Source organism: Akebia trifoliata, chromosome 8 (assembly GCF_017979445.1).
Source record: "Akebia trifoliata isolate Shusen 1 chromosome 8, ASM1797944v1, whole genome shotgun sequence".
NCBI classification, from domain to species: domain Eukaryota; kingdom Viridiplantae; phylum Streptophyta; class Magnoliopsida; order Ranunculales; family Lardizabalaceae; genus Akebia; species Akebia trifoliata.
Genome location: NC_141382.1, coordinates 47,839,284 through 47,863,594, shown reverse-complemented (window position 1 = coordinate 47,863,594; position 24,311 = coordinate 47,839,284). Strand labels below are relative to the sequence as shown.

General features: G+C 35.5%; 1 protein-coding gene across 3 annotated transcripts; it reads left to right on the top strand.

Moving 5' to 3' along the window:
- The first annotated feature begins 5,304 nt into the window (after positions 1–5,304).
- Positions 5,305–23,778, top strand: LOC147397345 (DNA-directed RNA polymerase 2B, chloroplastic/mitochondrial-like). 3 transcript variants are annotated; one of them, XM_086452926.1, is made up of 20 exons: positions 5,312–6,398; positions 7,289–7,501; positions 7,595–7,728; positions 7,828–7,894; positions 8,262–8,320; positions 8,465–8,582; positions 9,400–9,513; positions 9,712–9,843; positions 9,947–10,363; positions 14,135–14,185; positions 14,668–14,738; positions 17,724–17,808; positions 18,014–18,166; positions 18,340–18,414; positions 21,686–21,775; positions 21,872–21,919; positions 22,468–22,582; positions 22,667–22,770; positions 22,855–22,985; positions 23,066–23,778. In XM_086452926.1, exons 1-19 carry the CDS (start codon positions 5,517–5,519, stop codon positions 22,963–22,965), a joined length of 3,039 nt encoding a protein of 1,012 aa, XP_086309052.1. In that variant the 5' UTR covers positions 5,312–5,516; the 3' UTR covers positions 22,966–22,985; positions 23,066–23,778. The 3 variants fall into 3 exon arrangements, with proteins under 3 accessions (XP_086309053.1, XP_086309052.1, XP_086309051.1); XM_086452925.1 differs by having other exon boundaries at positions 5,316–6,398; positions 23,084–23,778; XM_086452927.1 differs by lacking the exons at positions 21,872–21,919; positions 22,468–22,582; positions 22,667–22,770; positions 22,855–22,985; positions 23,066–23,778 and having other exon boundaries at positions 5,305–6,398; positions 21,672–21,754.
- The last annotated feature ends 533 nt before the right edge of the window (positions 23,779–24,311 follow it).

Sequence of the window (24,311 nt, the reverse complement as noted above, 5' to 3'; positions counted from 1 at the left end):
TTTTATTGTGTGATTTTACTTATTGGAAACTTGTTGTAGAATCTCTAGTTAATGCCATAGATTTGTAACTGTTCATTTGCACGACCTATGCTTCGATATATTTGTAAATCGGGTTATGTGTGGGGAAGAAGAGAAAAAATTGGAGAGAATAGAAAAGAAAAACACTAATGATGCACTTCAACTGCATATGATTTATCACGTGCATTCATCATGATTCAAATAAAAAAAGTGATTTTTTTTTTCTCTCCAAAAGTGGAGTGATTTGGAGAGAAACTCTTTTAAAATATTTTATAATTCCAACTCTGCCCTTTGATCTCTTTTAAGATATTTTAAAATTTCAAAATTATCCCAATTTCTCTCCTAATTTCTCTCCTGTCAATCCAAACACGGTGAAGTGAAACTGAGTTTCTCTTCTCTTTTCTTCTCTTCTCTCAACCTCTCAATCCAAATATATTAGTGTTGTGAGAGAGCACAAATTTTTTGGTAAAATTGAGTATCTCTGAAAATAGCTGATCAAGGATGAAGACTTGAAGGCTTTAGGACCATATAGTATTTCAATAGTAATATGACAAGGGATGATTTTTGATAATTAAGTTCAACAATCAATGGGGAGAATGCACCATGGTAGCTATTTGTAATAGCAAATGAGATTTATAGAGTTGTCCCAACCATGAGGGCATCAAACTTATGAGTTTACTATGAAATTATGGGATAGAGTGATAGAATAAAGATTACGACAAAAAAAAGCACCAATTTTGTTTTATGCCAAAGGTCAATAATGGAGGCAAACTTTTTACTTAAATAATAGTGGAGATTTTCAGAAAAAAGAGAGAAAGAATCTCCACAGAATTTTAATAAACTCAAACAAATCATATGACAACGTATTTCGAGAATTTGGTGGATATTGGGAAATACGTGAGAGAGTTGTGTTTAGTACAATACCAATTTGAGGAAACAAGAGAGTTCCTAATTGCAATTGGCTTATGTCAAGTATCAACTTTAAATCTGTATTATTTGTTACGATTATAGATAAAGTAATTGTTCATATTCAACAGCAGGTTCTTGATATATTTTATTTGTATATAACGTAAATGTCATCTGACGAGACTAAGAGCAACTCCACCGCAAAGAGCAATACTGGCTGGGCATACGTGGTAGGCATTTTATTATGGAGAGACATTTTGCCTATTTAAGGGATTTGTGCTCCAACTGTACTAGTCAAAACGGCTCTCTACAGATTCATTTACAGTAAAATGATTCTCAATTGCCATGGTTTTTTACCACCAATAAGGAGAGAGAGAGAGAGAATCTCATTCTCTTCTTCTGCCTCTTCCTCATTCTCTCTCTTCAAATAATTTCAAAATGGCTATTCTGAAATAGTGTGCGTTGGAGTAAAGTCTCTACTCTCTGGCTTTGCAAAACAATGGTTGGGAGAGGATGCCTATCCCAAGCCCGATTGCATTGGAGTTGCTCTAAAGAGGGAGTCTAACACAAAATTAGAACTTTGGAGAATGGTTTTGGAGTCAAAGGACTTTCAAATAACTAGGACCAAGTTAATGCAACTTTAACATATATATTTTTTTGTAAAAATTAATGAATAAGAAATATCTTGAACCTACCATCTTTGAAATCTAGGTTCCAAAAAGGATAGAAAGACTGAGGATGATGTTGTCCATAGCATCGAGTTGGATGGTTGAAGTGACTACGTGCTTACAGAGTGCTACATGAGAGACACATCCCATTCAAATTGAAAGGAAAATTTTCTAAGACGACAATAAGATTGGTTATACCTTCTGGAACCGTATGTAGGTTTTCAAGAAATAACTTGTTCATAGATTGAAGGTAAAAGAGATTAGGATGCTAAGATGGATAAGTAAAAGTCTAAGAAAGAGTAAATTAGAAATGAACTCATCCGTGAAATTATAGTAGTAGTTACTATATGGGTGACAAACTAAAGGCTGTTGAGATGGTTTGATCATTTGCAGCAAAGACCAATAGTATACCAAGTGGGGGCGGTGACAATGAATTCATATGCACTTGGATTAACAAAAGTCATGGCTTTAGATATAATTGAATGGAGGATTAGGGTTTGTTCAACGTACCCAATTTTGTATAAGACATTGATGATGATGATGATGATGATTATTGCTTAGCTTTTCAATAATGCTTCTTGTGTTGATGGAGCTGCTTATCAAAATTGATGGAATCATGGAAGTTCATGCGATGAAAGATGTTCACGATTTTGCTTTGGTAAGGTTTTAGAATTTCACAATCATCTTCATTATCAGTAAGTTATTAAGTTACATTAACAATTAATATAATTGATCTAGTCCATTTGTTCTACTTTCTTTTAACATAACCATGCTTTGCAGAACACCTTTATACACGCTAATAGTGATGTTTGCAGGGAAGGTCGTGAGATCATGAGATTGCCATGAATTTGCTTTGTAAAGGTTTTAGAGTTTTTTTTTTTTTTTTCTTTCTATTTGGTGGATGCAGGGAACTGTAAGACATGTTCAAGGCAAAGGTGTACATATTTGAAGCTAAATGACCCCTAATCTGAAATTTACTCTTCATTGACGTAAGTTGTCTCTCACTAATTTGTGATGGGTGTTTCCATATACTTGAGTTCAAGTTCATCAGTGCTGAACTTCATGCCTCATTTAGTTGAATATCTGGGACAAGAAACATGAAATACACTGAAACTTGTGATTCACAATAGCTCATCGTACATTGTTCTTTTATTGGTAATCACACAACATGGTTTTAACTTTTAACTAAGAGTATGAATGCATTAGTCGAAACTGCATTCAAAACGTACGAATCAGAATTCAGAAGTTCATATTCTTCTTCTTAGTCCATAATCCATACCATTCTGAGCATTTTTCAGTTTTAGTTGTTGGTAAACACTATCATCTATATATTACAAGGACGATATTACCACGCACTAGTTAAAATTTGCTAAAGTAACTGTGGCCCACTGCAAGAAATCCTGGCTACGCTCCTGATCATCAACACCTTGTATTTGAAATTTGGGATGATCCGCTGAATGAATCTTGTTCCTCCATTCAATTTTGTCAAAAGCCATGTCTTGGTAAAAGGAGAGATTCTTTCGTGGTAGGGTGATAATGGCCCATGGATTTGGTTAAAAAGATGGTGGTGCATAGCTTCGTGGTTCTGATATGTTTTCTATTGAGATGCAATAAATAGTTCTCCTTCCTTTACTATAAAGCAGACGTGTAATTCTCAAGGGTATCTCTAGGTTTGATTAAGTGAAGGTCAACCTTTATTTTTTTTTTACGTACTTTTAGCGCTAATTGGGGAGGTGATGAAAAAGTCATTTTTTCTACAAGTGCTTCTGTGTTTTTGTTAGCGGATAACATTTATGGATCATATAAAAGAAGGAAAAAAGAAGCCGATGTTTTGTCTATTAATCTATTGTAAACACAACAAGGTACAAAATCTGGTTTCAGAGCAAGGATGTCGCTTGATCAATAAAATTTTTTGACTCTTAATCTGTTCTATGATGGCTACCTAAAACTAAAAAAAGAAAAGAAAAAAGAAATCGATTGGGCTCTTAAAAGCCAGCTAAGTTCTGCAATGTCATTTTGAGAAGATGCCCTAAGCAACTCTTGATCCCTTAACATTGTAACTCATATGGTGATAAACTAAGAGGAAGTTGGTCGAAATGATGACAGTTGATTTCTATCTCATTTAGAGCAAGGGACCGACTAATTGCCACCACTTATTATCATTTGCATTCTCACTTAAAAATTCCCCTTTGTACTTCACCTGGAAATTACACTTCAACACTTTTTTTTTTTTTTTTTTTAATTTATCTTCTTCCTCTGCATAGCTCAGAGAAATTATTGTTAGTTCAATAATATTTGCAATGAATACTTGATCATTTCTAAATCATGTTTACAAAGTTTTACGCTTTGAAACCATTTTACTAGAAATACTTTGGTTCTAAAGAGAACATAATAAGCAAAATCAATCATAAGAAAAATAGAATATGACTAGAGATCCTGAGCAAAGTAGAGCATGGGTAGAGAATAGAAAGTTTCAGGAAGATAAATAAATTTTATTCCTTTAAAAGTTACGCATTGAAGTGCAATCAATAGGTTAAAAAGTGGTTATAAAAAGGTTTTTTTAAAGATTGGTGTGCAACGAACTCGTGGATCCTCAATTATCCAAGTTGGCATCTTAAAAGAGTGCGAGGAAGATTGAAAAGTACTTGGATGAAGTGAGAAAAGTAGATATGAATATGAATTCAATCTCAATGAAAACAGATTTGGTTAATGTTTTTGTTTCACGTTTGGATTCGTACTAAATTTTTTGACACCCCCTCTAACATACACCATATGTTAGAACCATAGATGTTTTCCCTCAGAATACACAATTGCACATATTTACCGAGATGTAAAATTGCTATGGTTAAATGAACTTGATGAAACTGAGAGAAAGTTAGTGTTGCTGTTGCTGTATACGACTTTCTAAATTGAGTGTATTGTTTGGTAACTTGTAAGTAAAATTAAAGAATTACCTTCACAAATTATTGTTAATATTTTAAAACAAACAAACAATTATTTTGCTCTCCAACAAGATATCATATATCGTCAAATAACAAAGTCGAGTTTTTGACTCTACTAGGTGCATGTTCAAGTTGATATAATCAAGTTGACTCGATGATTTGCCAAATTGACTCAATAAGTAGGTTACATCAAATTATGTGGCCCAAACATCTTGAAATCCAATATAGAAATCAAGTTTTAAAATTATACTAAAAATCAACTATCTTTCTGATAATTATTTATGTACAATCCAATGGTGGAAATCAAATTTTCATGAATTACCAAAGTGTAAGATTTCAGGTTGTTGAATTCACCTCATGGCATCTAAAAAACATGATCTGATACCACATGGACGTAGGATGTAGAGGTCAAAAATCTATGAACTTAAAAAAAAAATATAGAAATTAAATTTTAATTTTAAATTTGGAAGTCTGGTACGAGTTCAATAGCCAATAGCCGTCTATTTTCAAAACCAAGGATCAAGCCCAAAGTAATTTATTTATATGAGTTGTTCCATGAAATTTAGAAAGGCTGTGGCTTTGGATTGCCAAATTTGAAATCAACGGCCCTTAGGAAGGAAAGTGTTTTTCCCTTTTAAGATAAAATGAGATCGTATCTTCAAATTTGAATGGGACGGAAACTCTGTTATTTTGGGCTGTGGTTCGGGGTGTGTTGGGCCAAACGGGTTGGACGACCCCATTCAGCACGATCCGCATCCTCCCACGGCCATTAGAAGACCCATTTAGGGTTTTACCGTTTTAGGCGGCTTTTTCCGTCTTTTTCCGTCTCGTATAGGGTTTAGGGTTTAAGTTTCAGTTATTTTTCAACCTCTGTACTATAATCTTCGATCTGGGGTTTAAAAGTTTGACATATATGCAGCAATGACGCAGAACAAGATGGGAAGCTCTCGTATCTAGTTTACTAAAATTGGTAATACTTAGAATGTCCAGTAGTCGAACTCTCATACCCACTAGAAATCTCTGCAACAAGTTCGATTTATTCCATTTCGATCGACAAAACCACCCTCAACCTTACACCCAATTTTGTTGGAGCAAAATATCGGTAGACATGTGGAGAAACGTTGCAAAACATGTTGCCTCTTCAAGAAATCTGACGAGGTTTTCTCAAAATTCGATCATTCAGAAGAAAACCAGATCTTTCGAGCTCAAAATCCAATCAAGTTTTGATTTTTCGAAGATGGGTATTCGAAATGGTGTATTATTGTCTCAAGAAGAACAAATGGGTAGACGCAATTTTCGATATTTTAGAAACCCAATTAGTTTTAAGGGGTTTGCAAGTGTTGCTGAGGCTGTTTCTTCGACGGATACAGAAGAAGATGTCTCTGTGGTGGATGAAATTCAAGGGTTGTTAGAGAAAATGAGCAAAGAAGATAAGAAGTTTTTTGAGTTAGGGCAGCAAAAGCAGCAGAATTTGGTTGGGGGAATGGGGCCAGGAAAGTATCATTTACTTCGTAAAAGGCAAGTGAAGATTGAGACAGAGGCATGGGATCAGGCGGCGAGGGAGTACAAGGAGCTTCTTGAAGACATGTGTAAGCAGAAGTTGGCCCCCAATTTGCCTTACATGAAATCTTTGTTCCTTGGTTGGTTTGGGCCTTTTCGTGATTCCATTACTGGAGAACAAGAACAGTTCCGACGTGGGAAGAATAGGGGAAATTACGCTCGATATTTTGATCACTTACCCGCAGATATGATGGCAGTTATCACAATGCATAAGTTGATGGGGTTATTAATGACGAGCGATGACCATGGGATGGTCAGATTGGTGCAAGCTTCTTTGGAAATTGGTGAAGCTATCGAACAAGAGGTTGATGAAACTTGATTTTTTTTCTTCATATATATATAATTAGCACACATGCTTTCTCTTCTGTTTACAAATAGTTCATAGTTTGGAATTTGGATTTCTCTATTTGCTTCACTTAACTTAAACTGCAATATGTTATGAGTTCCAGTTTTTGAATCAATCAATTTGTTGACGTGGTGTACCACCTGCTCCTTGTGTGTTTGACACCAGCCCTGACCCATCAAAATAGAAAAGAAAGAAAATAAAGAAAAAAGAAAAAGGTTCGGTATGAATGATGTGATCTTTTTAGCTTTTTCTGATACATCAGCTCTATAGGATATTATGTAATTGTACCACCCGGGTGGTGGAGCGGTGATTCAGTGCCCCGGGTTGGTCCCCAGAGACGTGAGATCGAGTCTTCCCATCTGCGGATATACCCAATACGACAGTTTGTGGTGGCTGGGCGTATCAGGAGGGACTATTCCTACTTCCAAAGGGGGTGGGGACACGTTACATTATAACAAAAAAATGTAATTTTTATCACCTATCAGATAAATCTCAATTCTGATAGACATAGCAGGATTCCTAATGAATCCTGTTAATGAATTGTATTTCACAAGGCAGCCTCCTTTCGTCGGTTTGGCATCCATTTGTACTCTTTAATTTTTTTTCTTCTTTTTTGCACGGATGCTCCTAAAATGATACAAAGCCACTCCGTGGAAAATTTCAAGGGAGACCTTTCCTTGTCAACTGTCCACCAAGCTATAAAAGAAAGTAAGACTGCTTTAGGATACACTGTATTCTATTTTGATGATGTATCTTGTGCTTAGACACCCTTGGTCCATGTTCTGGACTTACGCTTCCAGCGCATGAACGGCGAGTTCTGATTAATAACCATCGTTTGAATTGGTCAGGTTAGGATATACAATTTTTTGAAAAAATCAAGGAGTAATACAAATAAAGATAACAAAAATGAAGGAGGTGAATCTGATGCTGTAGCCAAAGAAAAAGAAAAATTAAGGAAAAAGGTTACGAATTTGGTGAAAAAGCAAAAATTGCAGCAAGTGAGGCACATAGTGAAGGGACAAGATGACTTGAAGCCATGGGGGCAGGATGCTCAGGCTAAGGTTTGCATTTTCCATAGCAGTTATTGGAAAATTCTCTGTTTCTTCTTTATAGTGCTGCATATAGCGAAGGTATCCCATTCTTGTACTTTTCAGGTTGGGTGTCGCCTGATTGAATTATTGATGGAAACAGCCTATATACAACCTCCAGTTGATCAGTTAGCAGATGGTCCACCTGATATTCGACCTGCATTCAGGCACTCTCTCAAAGTTGTCACAAAAGACACTCTGTAAGAATTTTTTCTCTCTGTTACTTGATTTGCAAGTTAGCCATTAGTGCCATTTCTTATGTGTAATATTAATCCATGATGGACTTCTGTGTTCAACAGGAAAACAAACAGAAGGTTTGGGGTTATTGAATGTGACCCTCTAGTCCGCCAAGGGCTAGAAAAAACTGTAAGAATAATCCACTTTTTTCTTTTCAAAAGATTGGTATTACTTGTTTAGTATTTGACTTCCTCCGCCACCCCCCCCCAATATAAATAATAATTTTAGAGAGCTTCTATTGCCACACCAATTTTTGCTAACGCTACCGCAAGATGTGTGCTAATTCTTTGGTGATTTACATATGAATTGGAGTGGTGTTAGAAAATTTTGGTGTGGAAATAGAATCTCTCTAATAATAATAATATTATTATTAGGTAAGCATGCATGAATTCTTGAAGTTTTGCAGGGACGTTGAGCAAGCAAAAAAGACATTCTAATTTATAAATATCCTTCTTTGTCATGCATGAATCATTACAATTGTTGTTTGTCTTACTAGGCAAGACACGTGGTTATCCCTTATATGCCAATGTTGGTGCCTCCAATCAACTGGACACGGTATGGTATCCTCCTCTCTCCCCGTGTTAGATTTTTCCATGATTTCAGCATTTTCATTGGATGTTTATGCCAACAGCTAGATTGATTCGTTCTTCTGGTCATTGGCTTTTTAATTTTAATTTTATTCCCTTTATCCTCTGGTAGGTATGACAAAGGTGCGCATTTATTCTTACCATCTCGCGTCATGCGCACACATGGATCAAGACATCAACGGGAGGCGATTAAGAGGGCTCCACGGAAGCAATTAGAATCAGTTTTTGAGGTTTGAGAACCTTTAGATTTGTTACTTGTACCCCTTATCATATAAGTATTCTTTCATAATTCATATATGAATTTTTTGATGACAAACAATCTGGAGGAGTGGCGATTGGCTTCTAGTTCCAGGACATTGATACATACATATTCGTTTCTGAAGATTTGTATCACATACATGTCAGACAGGAGAAGACATATATGTAATGTTGTATTTGCCAAAAAGAAAATTTAAATCAGAAAATATAGAACCAGTTATCCACGGTAAATGTTAATTAATATCTTGCAAATGTGTTGAGATAAAACAAAAATGAAATCTGAAGTGTTGCACCAAAATTTGTGGGCGATGATCTCGTCCTTCACTTTTATAGCACCTTTTGGTAGTAGTTGTTGGCCTCCCTTTTAGTCTTTCTGGTTCTCATTTGTCCTTTTCTCTTTTCAATGAAATTTATGCTTGTCAAATTCGAACAAAACCAAAAATCTGGATTGTTAGAATCTGACCTTTGTCCATCACTTTTACCTTAATCATTTAGAAGAATCTTCATAAGATTCTGACCCTCTTGCTAGATATTTTTGTTTTCTTTTTTGACAAGTTAAAGTGTGAAGATTCTGACACTCTTACTAGAGTGTTTCATTGTTCTGTGCGTCTCTTTTGTTTGTCTCAGTTTGTATTTCTTTCGTATGTTGGTTTCTCGACCTCCGTTTTGTTGTCACACACGGATTTTACCACCTCATCAAGTTGGCACCTTTACTCTTCCTAGATATTTACTCTCTTTAATGTTCTCTGTGAAGTAATTCTATAAATATTTTGTCAATAAACATTCCAGGCCCTGAATACACTCGGCAATACCAAATGGAGGGTTAATAAAAGGGTTTTTGGTGTCATACACAAAATATGGGCCACTGGAGGTCGTCTTGCTGACTTGGTCGACCGTGAAGATGTGAGTAACATTTGTGATAATGCTTTTCTTTTCTTTTGTAGGAATGCCTTTTTTTATTCTTTTGTGAGAATACCTTTTTAATTCTTTTGTGGAAATGCTTTTTACAACTTTGTTTTGTGGGAATGTGCTTATAACTTGCTTTTGTGGGTGATTATCTTGTATTATCATATAGTTTATGTTTATCTTTATGCATTGCAGGTTCCTCTACCAGTGCAGCCTGACACGGAAGACGAAGCAGAAATCAGGAGCTGGAAATGGAAAGTTAAAACCTTGAAGAAAGAGAATAGTGAGAGGCATTCGAAGCGGTGCGATGTAGAACTTAAACTTGCTGTAAGAAGTTTACTCATCCATGCTGTCCTGTCAAATTATCTTCCTGTTACCCTAGTACATTCTAGAGGAGAAATTATACCATAACTTCTTACTTGGGGAGCAGGTAGCTTGGAAAATGAAGGATGAGGATGGCTTCTTCTACCCACACAACCTTGATTTCAGAGGTCGGGCATACCCCATGCACCCCCATCTAAACCATCTTGGCTCGGATCTATGTCGAGGTATCCTTGAGTTTGCAGAGGGACGCCCTCTTGGAAAGTCAGGCTTGCGGTGGTTGAAGATACATATGGCGAATTTATATGCTGGTGGTGTGGACAAGTTATCCTACGATGGCCGAATAGCATTTACTGAGAATCACTTGGACGATATATTTGATTCTGCAGACAAACCACTTGAAGGTAGGCGTTGGTGGTTGGGTGCAGAAGATCCATTTCAATGCTTGGTAGCTTGCATCAATCTCTCTGATGCATTGAGAAGCTCCTCGCCAGAGACTACCATTTCACATATGCCTATACACCAGGTATTTTTTTCTGCAAACAAAATTTTCTCTACAGAGTTTTTGAACATTTTGTTTTGGTTGTTTTTTATAAGGAAAACTTGGAAATGCTTTTAGAAAATAAAAAATAGGAAAATGTATATTAGAAAAAAATATGTATTTTGTTTAACAGGTTATGAACATCATACTCTTGTGATCTTTGCGTTTGTTTTGAGAATATATACACAAGTAAATACATTTTTAAATATTGTTAGAACTTAAAGCTTTTATTGTATCTTGAAATACAAGCGAGCCCATCGTAATTACCGCTGTACAAGAGAGGAAGCAGTTGTGTAGAACATCATATTATAGACCGAAATATTTGGCTGACATATAGGCCAACACATCGAAAATTAGTTGTACCAGTGATTTTTGGCCATTAATTTGTACACAGAAGAAAAATGAATATTAAGGGATTGCCTAGTTTCTCAGGTTTGCTAGTGATGTAGGACTATGATCTAACTAAAATGATGGTTCTGAGATTACAATTTTTTTTATCAAGGACAATGAATATTATAAGCTACCAGATTTTACCACAAAGAAAAAAGAAAAGTCTAGTAAATAGCTAACAAATAATTCTAGACAATGTTTTAAGTCCCGTCAGTGTAAATATAAAATATTAAATTGAGGGATCTTGTGAAAGGTAGAACTTCCAACTAGCCTAGGGTATTAGTCTAACAATGTCTAAGAAGATCTAGAAAATTAAGGATCCTAAGGTTAGAATAATAAAAATAAGGTTTTTAGGATGGTCTAAGCTTGCTGTAAATCGATGATTTTGTGGTTGATTTAGGTTGACTAGACAAGGGTTTTTAGACTGGTTTGGGCTGGACAACAACATGGTAGTTTTGGTAGGGGTTTCGGTAGGTTCTAGTATGTGTAGGATCTCTAAAAAGACATTGGTAAGGGCTCACCTAGGGTTTAGTAATAGAAAAATCACATAAAACTATGAAAATAAAATGAAAAGAAAAAAAATTAGACTATACCTACAAACCAAGAAGAAAATAGAAGAGATAGATGATTCTTGCTCACCAAGATGAATGCTCTAACATTCAAGATAGGAAAACCAGAAATTCTGTAAATGGTATTCAAAAAGCTCCATAAAATAACATAAATATGTCCTTAAATAGTAAAAACAAAATCGTAAAGAGAAAAGACCTAAGCTACCCTTAAGTAAAAGATAAATTACAAAATTATCTAATTTTCGTTACTATCTCTCCTAAAATTTCAAACCTTAAAAACTTAAATAAAAGACAACCTAAAATTACTAAACTACCCCCAAACATCTACACTATGACCATGGGCATATAAAATATAAAAATAAATCCAAAACATAAAAAAATCCAAAATAAAGTCCAAAACAGAAAATTAAATAAATCCTACGTATTTTAACACTATGGTCATGTGTTGGTCATTCTAATTCAACCAACAAGTCCTCCTCGATCCAAATGCAACCTCGTATGCACTCTTCAATGTGGAGTCTTCAAAAGATCTTGCATATGGGGTTTTCAAGTCCTCTCCGTAGCTATCACCAATCCACAAGGAAGCTTGTGATTTCCTTCTCCTATGGTAATATTTAGAGGGTGATGACCTGATGTCTTCATTAGTTAGGCATGCATAGCAGAAGTTTATTAGTTGATTTTATACGATACTAACCAGTTCTATATAGGATGTACAAAAAATCTAGGGAGTTAGCATGAACTATTGAAGAGAAACCAAACAACAATTAATCATGGAAAGGGGCATACAGAGTGGATCAAAATCCCTTAGCATTTCTCTCTACAAATCAAAAGTGTAATAACAGTCCCACAACAGAATATTCAATACCCTTATATCCCGCAAATGAGCCTAAAGTACCAAGTTGCAATCTATCTTAGCCCTTAATATCTGTTTAATCCTACTATCATAGCTTAAGTTCATCTTTGTCTTCCTGAAAAGGTGAAATTTTATTGGAATATATATTAAAACTCAACTTGAATTTCCATTGTATTGATTCAAATAAAAAATTAGCATGTTGACTCAAATGAGTCAAATAAAATTATATTGAATTTATGAATAGCTGTTAAAAAATAAAATATTTATTTTTTCTTTTTCACAGAAATTTTAATAACCAAATAAATTGGTCAAGTGTTTTATTTGACTTGGTATATTTTTTAGCTTAATCTGCCAAGTTGACTCGAGAAGTTGGTTCCACCGAGTTTGGGCCAAGTAATTGCCAAATCCAATTGAGTTTACTCAACAAATCAAGTTATACACATTGCTATCGAGTTGATTGGATTTTGCAATTGCTTGTCCCCAAACTCAATGGAACCAACTTGCCAATCCAACTAGTCCAAGTTAACTAAAAATGCACCAGGTTAGGTTAGAAACTTGATCGAGTGATTTGATTATATATAATATTTTTATGGAGAACAATATATATAGGTAGATATCATTAGAATTGGAAAAACCAAAATTACGTGGGATCACCAAAACTACACTGGCTCTTCAAGAGCAACTTATAGAGATGTTATCCTAAACTGAAAGTGATTTTAGCAAGTTGATCTGCTCTATCATTCTAATATATATCTTTTGTAGTCGATATTTAAGCAACTAATAGAGATATGATCCTAAATTGAGAGAGAGGAATTCCTAAGCCTATATTCACAAGTTGATCAGCTCTATCATTCTGATATCTATCCATTATGATCCATATTGAGAAAGGGAAGTTATACTGACACTCTACTCACTTCTAAGGGCAGGCCAAAGTTAAAAACAAAGCTTAAAGATTTTGATTTTAAAATGGAGTGCCCAAAACAATATTTTATTTTTAGAGGTGCCCCTAAAAATATGAGGGCCCTTAGAGTTGTTTGGCATGTCAATAAAATTTCCTATTGAGAAACTGAAATTAATTTCAAAAAATCTATTTCCTGGAAAAGAATGAGGAATTTTTACTGAGGAGAGCTTCGTCATCAATTGAGAACACTAGATCCTCTTCAACCCCTTCAATGCCGAGTTAGTGGATGCTTTAAGAGAAGGATAATTCAATTCCATAACTTACTGAAGCTTGCGAAGCCGGAAGAACTAGCATGATATTCCCATCTCTGTTGGCAATCAACCCTAAATAGTAGTTTAAATTATATTCCTACTTTAGAATGCTTAGGGATCTTTCTAGCTTAACACTTAACTAAGCAAACATAATAGCAATACAATTTGAATCATACCTATATACCCCAGTAATGATTAAAAAAAAAAAAAAAAACTAGATCTCAAGGAGCCATTAGAAAACCTACATGTTCTCACCCAAATTTGGAGAAAAATAAGAATAATTTAAATATGGTCTTCAATACCCAATTACCCATGTTTACTGGTGCGATTTGGTGGCTAACGTTTAACCACCTTTGTAAGGCCCCTATTTCCCCCCTTCTCCTCTCTTGCATAGCTTAGTGCTGGAGGCCTGCTGTTTAAACCTTCCATGGTAGATACATCAGTGATAGATTAGTTTTTTGTGCATGTATCTTGTTACGAATTGATCTTTCATAATCTGATGTGATAGGGGTATATATTGTTACTATCAATACATATCCATTATATAGAAAACATCAGGGTAGAAAAATCTGATGTAACTTCCAGATATTGGTAGACAATTTGGGTAATGATATTTTCCTTTTCCGTTTGCATTGAACATTATTCCAACACCCACTGTAAATGAGGCCATCAAAACCCTGGAAAATTTGTTTTATTGAGAAGTTTTTTCTGTTTGATTTGTTCCTTTTCCAGGATGGTTCATGTAATGGCTTACAACACTATGCTGCCCTTGGAAGAGACAAAGTAATGACCCTTTCCTCTTGTTGTCAATTGATGTTAAGTAGTTAGGTTCTGGTGACACTGACTTTAATTTATATCCTTTAACATAGATTTTTTTTTTTTTAATTTTAATGTCTGTCGGAAAAAAAAAAAGGCATTGATACATTGAAATGAGAAAATATATAAAAAAACAAAAAAAGCTAAAACAATCATCCATTTTCATGCATAATTGTTGTTATAAAATGACTATAGGTCAATACATCTTTGACATGAATAGCCCATGATATCGAAACAATACTTTTTTGTATTGAGTTGCATCGATCAAACTTATTCCATGATCAAAAGTTACTGTCAACTGGATCCTTAGTACCTTTTTGTATGACTGCAGAGTTATCTGACTCTTCTAATTTTATTTGGGACGCTTAGCCTTATATCCAGGATAATGGGATCACTTCCATGTGTGCCTTACTAAATTGTCTTCGGCTTAAATCGTTCCATTCATACAGTTGGGAGCAGCTGCAGTAAATCTTGTTGCTGGAGACAAGCCTGCAGATGTTTACTCAGGAATAGCGGCTAGGTATGCAATTTCCCTTAAACATATGAAAGCATGCTGTATAAAATTCACATTTTGTGTGTTATTTTGTGGGTTTGGAAATATTGAATGGAAGCATTGAACAAGGAGAGTCAAATATTAATATTAATGGAAGGCTGGTTACCCTGGACTGCGCAAAATTCTACTGTTTCAGGCTTTCAGCTCTCAACCAATGTAATCCTTACTGTTTTCAGCTTATCTGAGGGACCCATTAGAAATCCATATAAGAAATCTTATGAAAAAAAAAAGTTTTATTAATAGAACTAACATATTCAGATCGAAACAGTGCAATATAATATTTTCCTAAATCAATTTTAATAGCTATTCAACCTGGGAAAAAATGTAAAAAAGATGAAGCTGAAGATCATGAAGAAGAAGAAGCAGAAGAGGAAAAGTAAGAGTGGGTGGCCATGTCGTTGCTTCTTCATGGTTGGATTGTGGTCTTTCTGCAGAGATGGTGACTGGACGTGTTTGAAGGAAGAACCTTTACTAATCTTCATCTCCATCATCATGGCTGGATTGCAGTCTTTCTGTGGAGTTGCAGCTGCATGAGGTCTATTTAACCACGCTTTCTCACATTAAAACAAACTAAAGAGATTGGGAAAAAGGAGTAGATAAGAGAGATCATAGAAGTTCATTTTCTAAGGAATAAGATAAACAAAATTCACTTACTATTCAAAATTCCTAGAATATCATTTTCTTCAATCAAAATGTCCTCTGCAAATTGCATCATTCTGTTCGCTACAAAACCCAACATTTACCGATATAGTTTCCACTTGTTCAGAAGAATCAGTGGACATTGGTTTGTATCAATATTATAATTGTTGCGAATTTGTATTATAGCTGAAGCCTTGGGTAGATTGTTTAGAAGAGCGGTCGATTTAGGTAAGCTATCGGGGTTTAGGGTCAAAGATGGACCATTGATTTCTCATCTTCAATTTGCGGACGACACAATTGTTTTTTTGGATCATTCGAAAGATCAGGTGAGGGTGCTTCGGGTTTTATTGTGCTGCTTTGAGGCTATGTCACGTCTGCACATTAACTTGCAAAAAAGTAAATTGTTCGGGGTAGGAGAGATTCAAAATATTCATTTGATGGTCACAACGTTGGGTTGTGGGTATGATACCTTGCCCACGTCTTATTTGGGTCTACCGTTGGGAGCTCCATATAATAGTATTAGAATCTGGGATGGAGTGATCGAGAGAATGGAGAAAAGGTTGAGCATGTGGAAGGCAAATTATCTGTCGAAAGGAGGAAAAGTAACTTTGATCGAAAGCACTTTATCTAGTATCCCGGTTTACTTCCTCTCTTTGTTTACGCTCCCGAGGTCTGTTGAAGGTAGATTGAAAAGGCTTATGAGGAACTTCTTGTGGAATGATAGGGAAGGTAGGAGGAAGTATCATTTAGTCAAATGGAAAATTATTTGCACACCTAAGAAGAATGGGGGGCTAGGCATAAGGGGTCTTAGAAGAGCTAATAGAGCTCTATTAGAAAAATGGTTGTGGAGATTTGGTGATGAGAGGGGGTAGTCTGTGGAGGAAGGTTATTAAGGCTAAATACGGGGATAGGAGGTTAGGATGGTATAGTGGCGAGTCGAAAGGTTCATACAGTTGTAGTGTTTGGAAAGGGATTCTTAAGGTAAGCGAGGATTTTCAAAAAGGGATTAGGTTCAAAGCAGGTATGGGAGACAGAATTAGATTTTGGGAGGATATTTGGTGTGGCACCTCGCCTCTAGCTTCTCAATATCCATCTTTGTACGCTTGTTCTATTAAGAAGAATTGTTTTATCCAGCAGTGTTTGATTGGCAACGAGTCTGGTCCTACTTGGGATTTGGGGATCAGAAGGAACTTTAATGACTGGGAGCTAACCGAAGTGACATCTTTCCTTGATCTCCTGCATACGTTTCACATCAACGAAAGCGAACAGGATAAATGGGAGTGGATAAGGGCTAAGGACTTGAGATTCTCAGTCAGATCCTTCTACATGTGGCTTACTGCTAATGCAGAGCGAACACTTTCGATTTCCATCATGTGGTCAAGGTTAGTCTCCTCTAAAATATCCTTCTTTGTTTGGTTGGCGTCCCTCGGTAGGATTCTTACGTTGGATAATCTGATTGTGCAGGGATGGATCACCCCTAATTGCTGTCCCCTCTGCTTGAGAGACGGGGAATCTGTTAATCATATTTTAATCCACTGTCCTTTTGCGTATATTATTTGGTCAAAGTTCCTCGAGCTTTTCCATGTTTTTTGGGTTCCCCCTCGTGAGTTCTCTTCTTTGTTAGTAGAGTGGACCAGTAATGCTTTTCACACCAAAAAGAGGATCCTGTGGAATATGCTACCGACGGCTATTGCTTGGGGGGTATGGAAGGAGAGAAACAATAGAGTGTTCAACAATAAGACTAGTAGTTCTCATGCATGCTTCTTGGAGATTTTGGGCCTTTTATACATGTGGTCTAAACAGAACATTCAGTTCGTGGGGACAACTTTTGATGATTTCGTTTTTAGATGGCAATCTTTATGTGAATAGTGTAGCTTGAGTTTTCTTTCTTTCTCTTTTGGAGGCTTTCTCGGCCCCCTTGTATTTTATTTCTCTCTTTATCAATATATTATACTTCTAAAAAAAAATTGTAGCGAATTTGATTTTTTCACTCATTTGATTTAAGAAAAAGATATCCCCAAACACCACCACAAACATAAAGATTTGGTATTACAAGTCAATAAATTGTATACAAGCCTCAGAAATTATTATCTTTAAATGGCAGAGGTAAGTCTTATCTATTATGTGATAGGTAAATAAGAGTGTTTCTACGACTATTATGCACTTTTCAGAAGTTTTGTGTGCTTTCAATCCGTAGACTTGTCTGCAATTTGTTTGTTTGTTATTTAATTCTACAATGCCCATAATTTCCTTTACTGGTGGCCTTTTCAAAGAAAAAAAGATCTTATTGAGAATGTGATGTTTCCAATTCAGAGTTCTTGAGATCATGCGTGTAGATGCAGAGAAAGATCCTGTGACCTACCCAGATGCATTGCATGCCAGGCTTTTAATCAGTCAGGTTGGTTTGTTATATTTCATGTCCTTTAGAATAGGTGTCATGATACATATAAATTAGGCCGACTGAAAAAAATGGCTTCTGCATCTGGCATATGAAATCAGGTAGTTTTTGGTGCTATCAGAAGAATTCTGTCTAATTCTGCTGGTCTTACCAGATTATGTCGTGTAACTAATAGTTCATCTTTACGACCGATATCTAACTGTAGGTGGATAGGAAATTGGTGAAGCAGACAGTGATGACATCAGTGTATGGTGTCACTTACATTGGTGCTCGTGACCAGATAAAGAGGAGGTTGAAGGAACGTGGTGCTATTGAAGATGACTCTCAGCTTTTTCAGGCATCTAATTATGCCGCAAAAGTAAGCACAGATGAACTAATACTTCTGCACCCTCACTTTTAGAGGGTGTTAGGTATTGTATGGAATGACCATACTTTATTAGTTAAAATTGGAAGAAGTCAACGTCATTTTCTCCCAAATTTATCTAGAAAGGTCTTTATTGATCACAAGATTATCTTTAATTGCTTGAGCAGATCACCTTAACTGCTTTAGAGGAGATGTTTCAAGCTGCGCGTTGTATTATGAGCTGGCTTGGCGATTGTGCAAAGGTATGTGTTTCATCAATTTTCTAGTGTAATATTTCAGAAATACTGTTTGTTGATGGTTCACATAAGGAGGGTAGACATCCATTATTTGATGGGCCTGCAGAGATCACAGTTCTCTGATCAAATGATATAACTATCTGAGATCTTGCAGATCATTCTTTGATTTTATGGAACAACTTAGGCAATTAAGATCGCCTGTTATGGTGATATTTGGCCTAGTAGATCTTCTATGCCATCACATTGTGGGATGAAGTCCCCATACGTGTATGATACATCTTAAGTTCTCTCTATAGTAATAAGTACTGCAATAAAACACAAATGTAAAGATACAGATGAAACAAAATCCCCAATGATCTTTTATTTATAGAAACAGAAGATCTTCCTAAATAACTAACATTTAATGTACTATGTTCATTACCTGGAGTCTTTTTACATTAGAATGGAGAGATTGAGGAAGATCTTCCAATAGAATCAAAGCTGGATGGTTAAAGTGTAGGCGCACTTTTGGGGTGCTATGTGACCATGCATACCAATCAAATTAATAGGAAAATTCTTTAAGATGATTGTAAGGCCAGCTCTGCTTTGTGGAGCTGAATGTTTGATTGTCAATAAGCGTCATATTAAGATATCGAGTGTAGCAGAGATGTGGATGCCAAGATGGATGAGTGAAAAGACTGGGAAAGATAAAATTAGAAATGGACACATTTGAGAGAATACCTGATTTTGTCTAATAGGTAATTAAAAAGGTTTGGGTACGTTCAACGAAGGCCAGGAACAGCCCCAGTTAGAAAGAATATACAAGTTGAAAGTTCTAAAAGAACGAGAGGAAGGCCCAAAGGAGCGTGGATTGAGATACTGAATATAACATTTCATTTTGGAGGATTTCTTGGATCAAGGGAAAAATCCAAAATATTCAACGTAACGGAATGAAACATTCCTGAAATGTTTTAGATTATAAAATGACTTATAATTACATTTGTCAAGTATATCACAATTTTTCATGTAAATACGCATTTATAAATCCATCCTTTTTCTCCCAAAACTCTATCTAGTTGTCGAGGTGTGAAGGTTGATGGAGGTAGAATCTCAAGGTTAAAGTCGGGTTAAATTTTTTATTATTCTAATGTTGCATATGACCAGTTTTGGGAGAAAAATCAAGTGTTTTTGGCTAGAGGTTGAATGCCTGCGCATTTAGGTCATTTTGTTAGTCTCTTGAGAAGACTGAGCTCAAGGAGTATGCCATTAGTTTGAGAACAGGAGGTATCTCAAATATTCATCAAAATTAGATAGGAACCATTATGTGATTCCCCTATTTGTTGTGATTTCTAACCTGTCATTTCTTTCTCATTTTTTATTTGGTTACATTAGGTTCTACTTCGCATCAGCATGTTTCGGCCTAAACATTCTGATGTAAAATGGAACACACGAAAACATTTGGAAACTTATCAGCACATACTGAAACAGTCATCTATGTTTTGATTCTGGGCATGTTTCATATTGGAATGCTCAAGTAATGGTACGTATTGGCCGATACATTTCAAAATGGTACGATACTTAGATATGACCACACTTTCAATAACAAAAGGTGTGGCTATGGATAGAATTGTGAATGGTGGAATGTGATTCGTTTAGCCAACCACAAATATTTGGTGTTAAGGCTTCAATTATGATGGCATATAATATCCAAAGAAGAGGGAAAAATTCCCAAAGAACAAGGTGATTCTGTTTTAACAAGAATCCAATTGTTAAGAAATTGCAATAGGCTTCACATTATAGAATGATTGCTATACTAGTCTACATAAGTTTTACCTTTGAAATAATGGGTTTTCTTTGTGTCTGGGCATGTTACCTGTATATTATTGAAATGAGTATAGTTAGGGAAAAAAATTTCGTGGTGAAACCCCCCCAACATTCTTCTCTTTTTATCCTTTTTGAAGGAATTTTGTTCTTTCAAAGTGGTTGATCTTTGTAGCAATTGGTGCAATAATTATTTTAGCGCCCAAGTATTGAGAAACTTGTGACCTTCTTGGAGTAGTGATGTAGCATTGCCAATAAATACTCTCTAAATCCTAGATGAACACTATCTTATACACTTTAATGAGCTGATGGCTCACCTGATGTTAGCTCCTCCTGACATAGAGTAGCACATTTTTTTGGTACGTAAAATAGCATGCTACTAGTCATCTCCAAATCTCCTAACGATACATGTAATACCATCACTATTTAATGCCCTTAAGGCATAAGAATTTAGAATTAATAAAGCTCCAGATGGTTAGACCGTAAGCCACATGTATTATTGAGTAGTAGTGGGCGTTTTTCTGAAGAAGAAGAAAAGGGGTCCTAAAATGAAAAAAATATGGAGGGGTTAAGGAATCAGTGTTCTCTGCTCGAATTGAGGTGGATTGATTCCAGTTGGACGATTGGGAAGTGGTTTTACACTTAGAATTTTGAACTACTTGTCTTTCTCTCCGAGTCTTGGAAGTGAAGGAGATTATCTTCTTCTAACTTTTCATTGAAGAAGAAAGCTCAGAAGAAGGAGATTAAGAAGGAGAAGGTGGGGATTTAGTGTTCAATTATTCTCATTTGGAATGTAATATTTAATTCCACTGATTGGTTTGCTGCGAGGAGAAGTTAATATGTCAATAGTTCTCAAATTTTAATGATTTATGTTAAACAATGACTTCGAAAAGGGGGTTGGTGTAATTTACCCTCCATACACTAATTTATATATTTTAAACAGAACCATAGTTTGATATTAAAAATATATGTTTATCAAATTATGGCTTATAAAATTGTTTCTTTTACTTTTCATATATATATATATATATATATTTCGATGTTATGTTTATTTAAAAAGGACTTTTGAGTAGTTTATTTTGTTTTTATTATAAGTACTTTTATTACAATACATGGGTACGCACATTGGTATTTCAGGCTTCACACAGGTGTTGTGTCAGACACTGGTACTGATGTTGTCCAACATGTGCCTATGTTCTTGTTGACTAAGGCAGTAGTTCTGAACGAAAGCCGAGACTCAATTTGATTTGACTAGATTGTCTTGTACAAATATTGGGAATTGGGATACAATCAGTGTAGGCCACTTATTTTGATGCTTAGGCTATAGCACTTCTGAACCTAGGTTAGTTATGTTAAGTAGAATTTTAGCTTTCAAGGTTATTTATGCTTTCCCTCTAGAACTTATTACTCCTCACCATTCCCTTCAACTATTTCTTCTGTAATTATTCTACTATCAGTGACAGTGAAACTTGAACAGGTGATTGCCTCAGAAAATCAGCTTGTGCGATGGACTACTCCTCTTGGACTTCCTGTTGTGCAGCCCTATCGTGTATTAGGAATGCATCTTGTAAGTGCTCTGGTTTTTTTTTTATAAAATGAATGTTCTTCAACTTATTTTCCTCATGGCATTGATGCATTATTTTGACTGAATGCTCTACTGCAGATTAAAACCTCCCTTCAGATTTTGACTCTGCGTCGGGAAACTGATAAGGTCTACTTTAAGCTAATTTGTTTCATTTTGGAATCTTAAAGACATCATTCACTTTTGAAATGGGTCGGATATGGGTTGATGTCCCTTGATCTGAGTCGGATACGGGTCCACGCCTTACATCTGAATGATATATTGCTTTGAAAATTATATTTTAATGTTTTTCAAGATATCTTTCTTCTAGTACTTTAATATAACATCAAGCCCCCCCTCTCTCACACAAAAAAAAAAAAAAAAAGTTGAACGGTCCAAAATTAGTGACCCGATTGACCCAAATCAAGTAATTCGATCCTGTAGGATCTAGATTTAGTAAAAGAAAAATGGTTCGGATATGGTTTTAGCTAATATGATCCGAGTCAGATTCAGATCTGAATAAAAAAAATTGGATATGGATCTAGATATACTAATATCTGACCCGAACCCAATCAATTTAAGCCCTACTCAAATATAATCTAGGTCTCTCACATGCACCCCTGACATCGTAGAAGCTTACAAGCATGAAACATTTTACTCAATCCTTTTGTTTGTGTTTCTTGTTTTTGACATTGTAGGTTATGGTTCAGCGGCAGAAGACAGCTTTTCCACCAAATTTTGTTCACTCACTTGATGGGTCCCATATGATGATGACTGCTATTGCGTGCAAGAAGGCAGGCCTGAACTTTGCAGGTTCATTGTAAATTTCCTTCTGTTTCTCAACTTCATTAATTATTAAGATAAGACTTCTAATTATTATTGCTTATCTGACTACAGGAGTTCACGATTCCTATTGGACGCATGCATGTGATGTAGATGTAATGAATAAGATACTTCGGGAAAAATTTGTTGAACTTTACGAAACACCCATACTGGAGAATGTAACGCATCTTCTCAGTTGAATATGACCTTAATTTGTTACTATATCGATAATCTCATGTTTCAATGGCTTCATTCCTGTGCAGTTGTTGGAGAGCTTTCAGGAGTCCTTCCCTAAATTGACTTTCCCTCCCTTACCCGAGCGGGGAGACTTTGATCTAAAAGAAGTTCTGAAATCACCCTATTTCTTCAACTGATCTGCTTCATTCGTTTATAAGTGAGGTTCTTTCCCATGTGAAAAATCAAACCTAACCTTGTTTAGACTACTTATTGATAAAATCTTATTTTCTTAATTAGATTGTTTTTGTCTTGCAGTTGTTGATCTTTCAGGAGTCCTTCCTTGCATCGACTTTCCTCCTCCACTGAAATGGGGTGTACTTCAATCGAAAAGATGGTTATGGAGTAACCTATTTCCATTCAACCCTTGTCCAGTCTCACAAGGAAATGCCACAATTCTTTCATTTACAATTGTGTTAAAAGTAAAATGGGTAGCCTCAAAAATGGAGGCTGGGCCGCTGCTTACAATCATGATCAGACACTTGCCATGCAATTCACACAATTATCTGGAACAAGACTTCATCGAGTGTCGGAGATGTGACGGTACTTGTCAAGAATAATTTTTTTATAAAGAAAATAAAGAGAATTCCATATTTGGACCAGTCTTTGATGCCAAGCTTTCAGGACTCCAGTATGGCCAATGCAGGCGACGATTAGTGTAAATACAATGGCTAATGCAACCGTTGCTGCCTTCTCAGAAAGTGGCAAGACAATGGCAGACCTACTTAGTTTCGCTAATTTATTGTAGAAATGTAACATATGGTTAGTATCAAAAGTTGAGTTATTTTGCGAGTGTACCATCCCTTTGTGCTGTTTGTTACATTTTCTGTATCAATTCTGTTTTGGGTATATGCGGACGTGAGAACTGTCTTGGTTTTGGTTGTGTTGTTTTGCTCTTTCAAACATTATTTTCTTTTGCAAAACAGAAGTGAGTGGTTTTAAGTTGGATATTACTTCAAAGATCTCGACCAGAGCTCTTAATTGTTGTACTGCTATTGCAACCAAATTATAGATTGAACGTTATTAGATTTTAATTATTAAAAAGTATTGATTTTGAAATGAGAAAAATTGTGTACATTTTACAGTGGGTGATTTTTTATTTTTTATTTTTTAAAGTAATAAAATCTAATCAGACCATAACTTTTGTTTTTGATGTACATTTGATTATTGTTCTAAATATGCATTTTGGGTATTTAGTAGTGAATTCGGTTTTTTATTTGTTTAAGTCCACGCTTTTGCTTTTTGGATACGTCTTCATGATATTCTAAAAATGTATATATAATAATAAGAGAGTTGTCATTGCCACACCAACTTTTACTAATGCCAAACCAATTCTCATGTAAATCATCATAGAATCGCACACAATTGGTGTGGCGTTAGTAAAAGTTGGTGTCAATAGTAACTCTCTATAATAATAATTGTCAAATGGGCATCCAGATTCGAAGATACAGTTAAAAATTACAAAACAATGTCTTTCACCCTCACC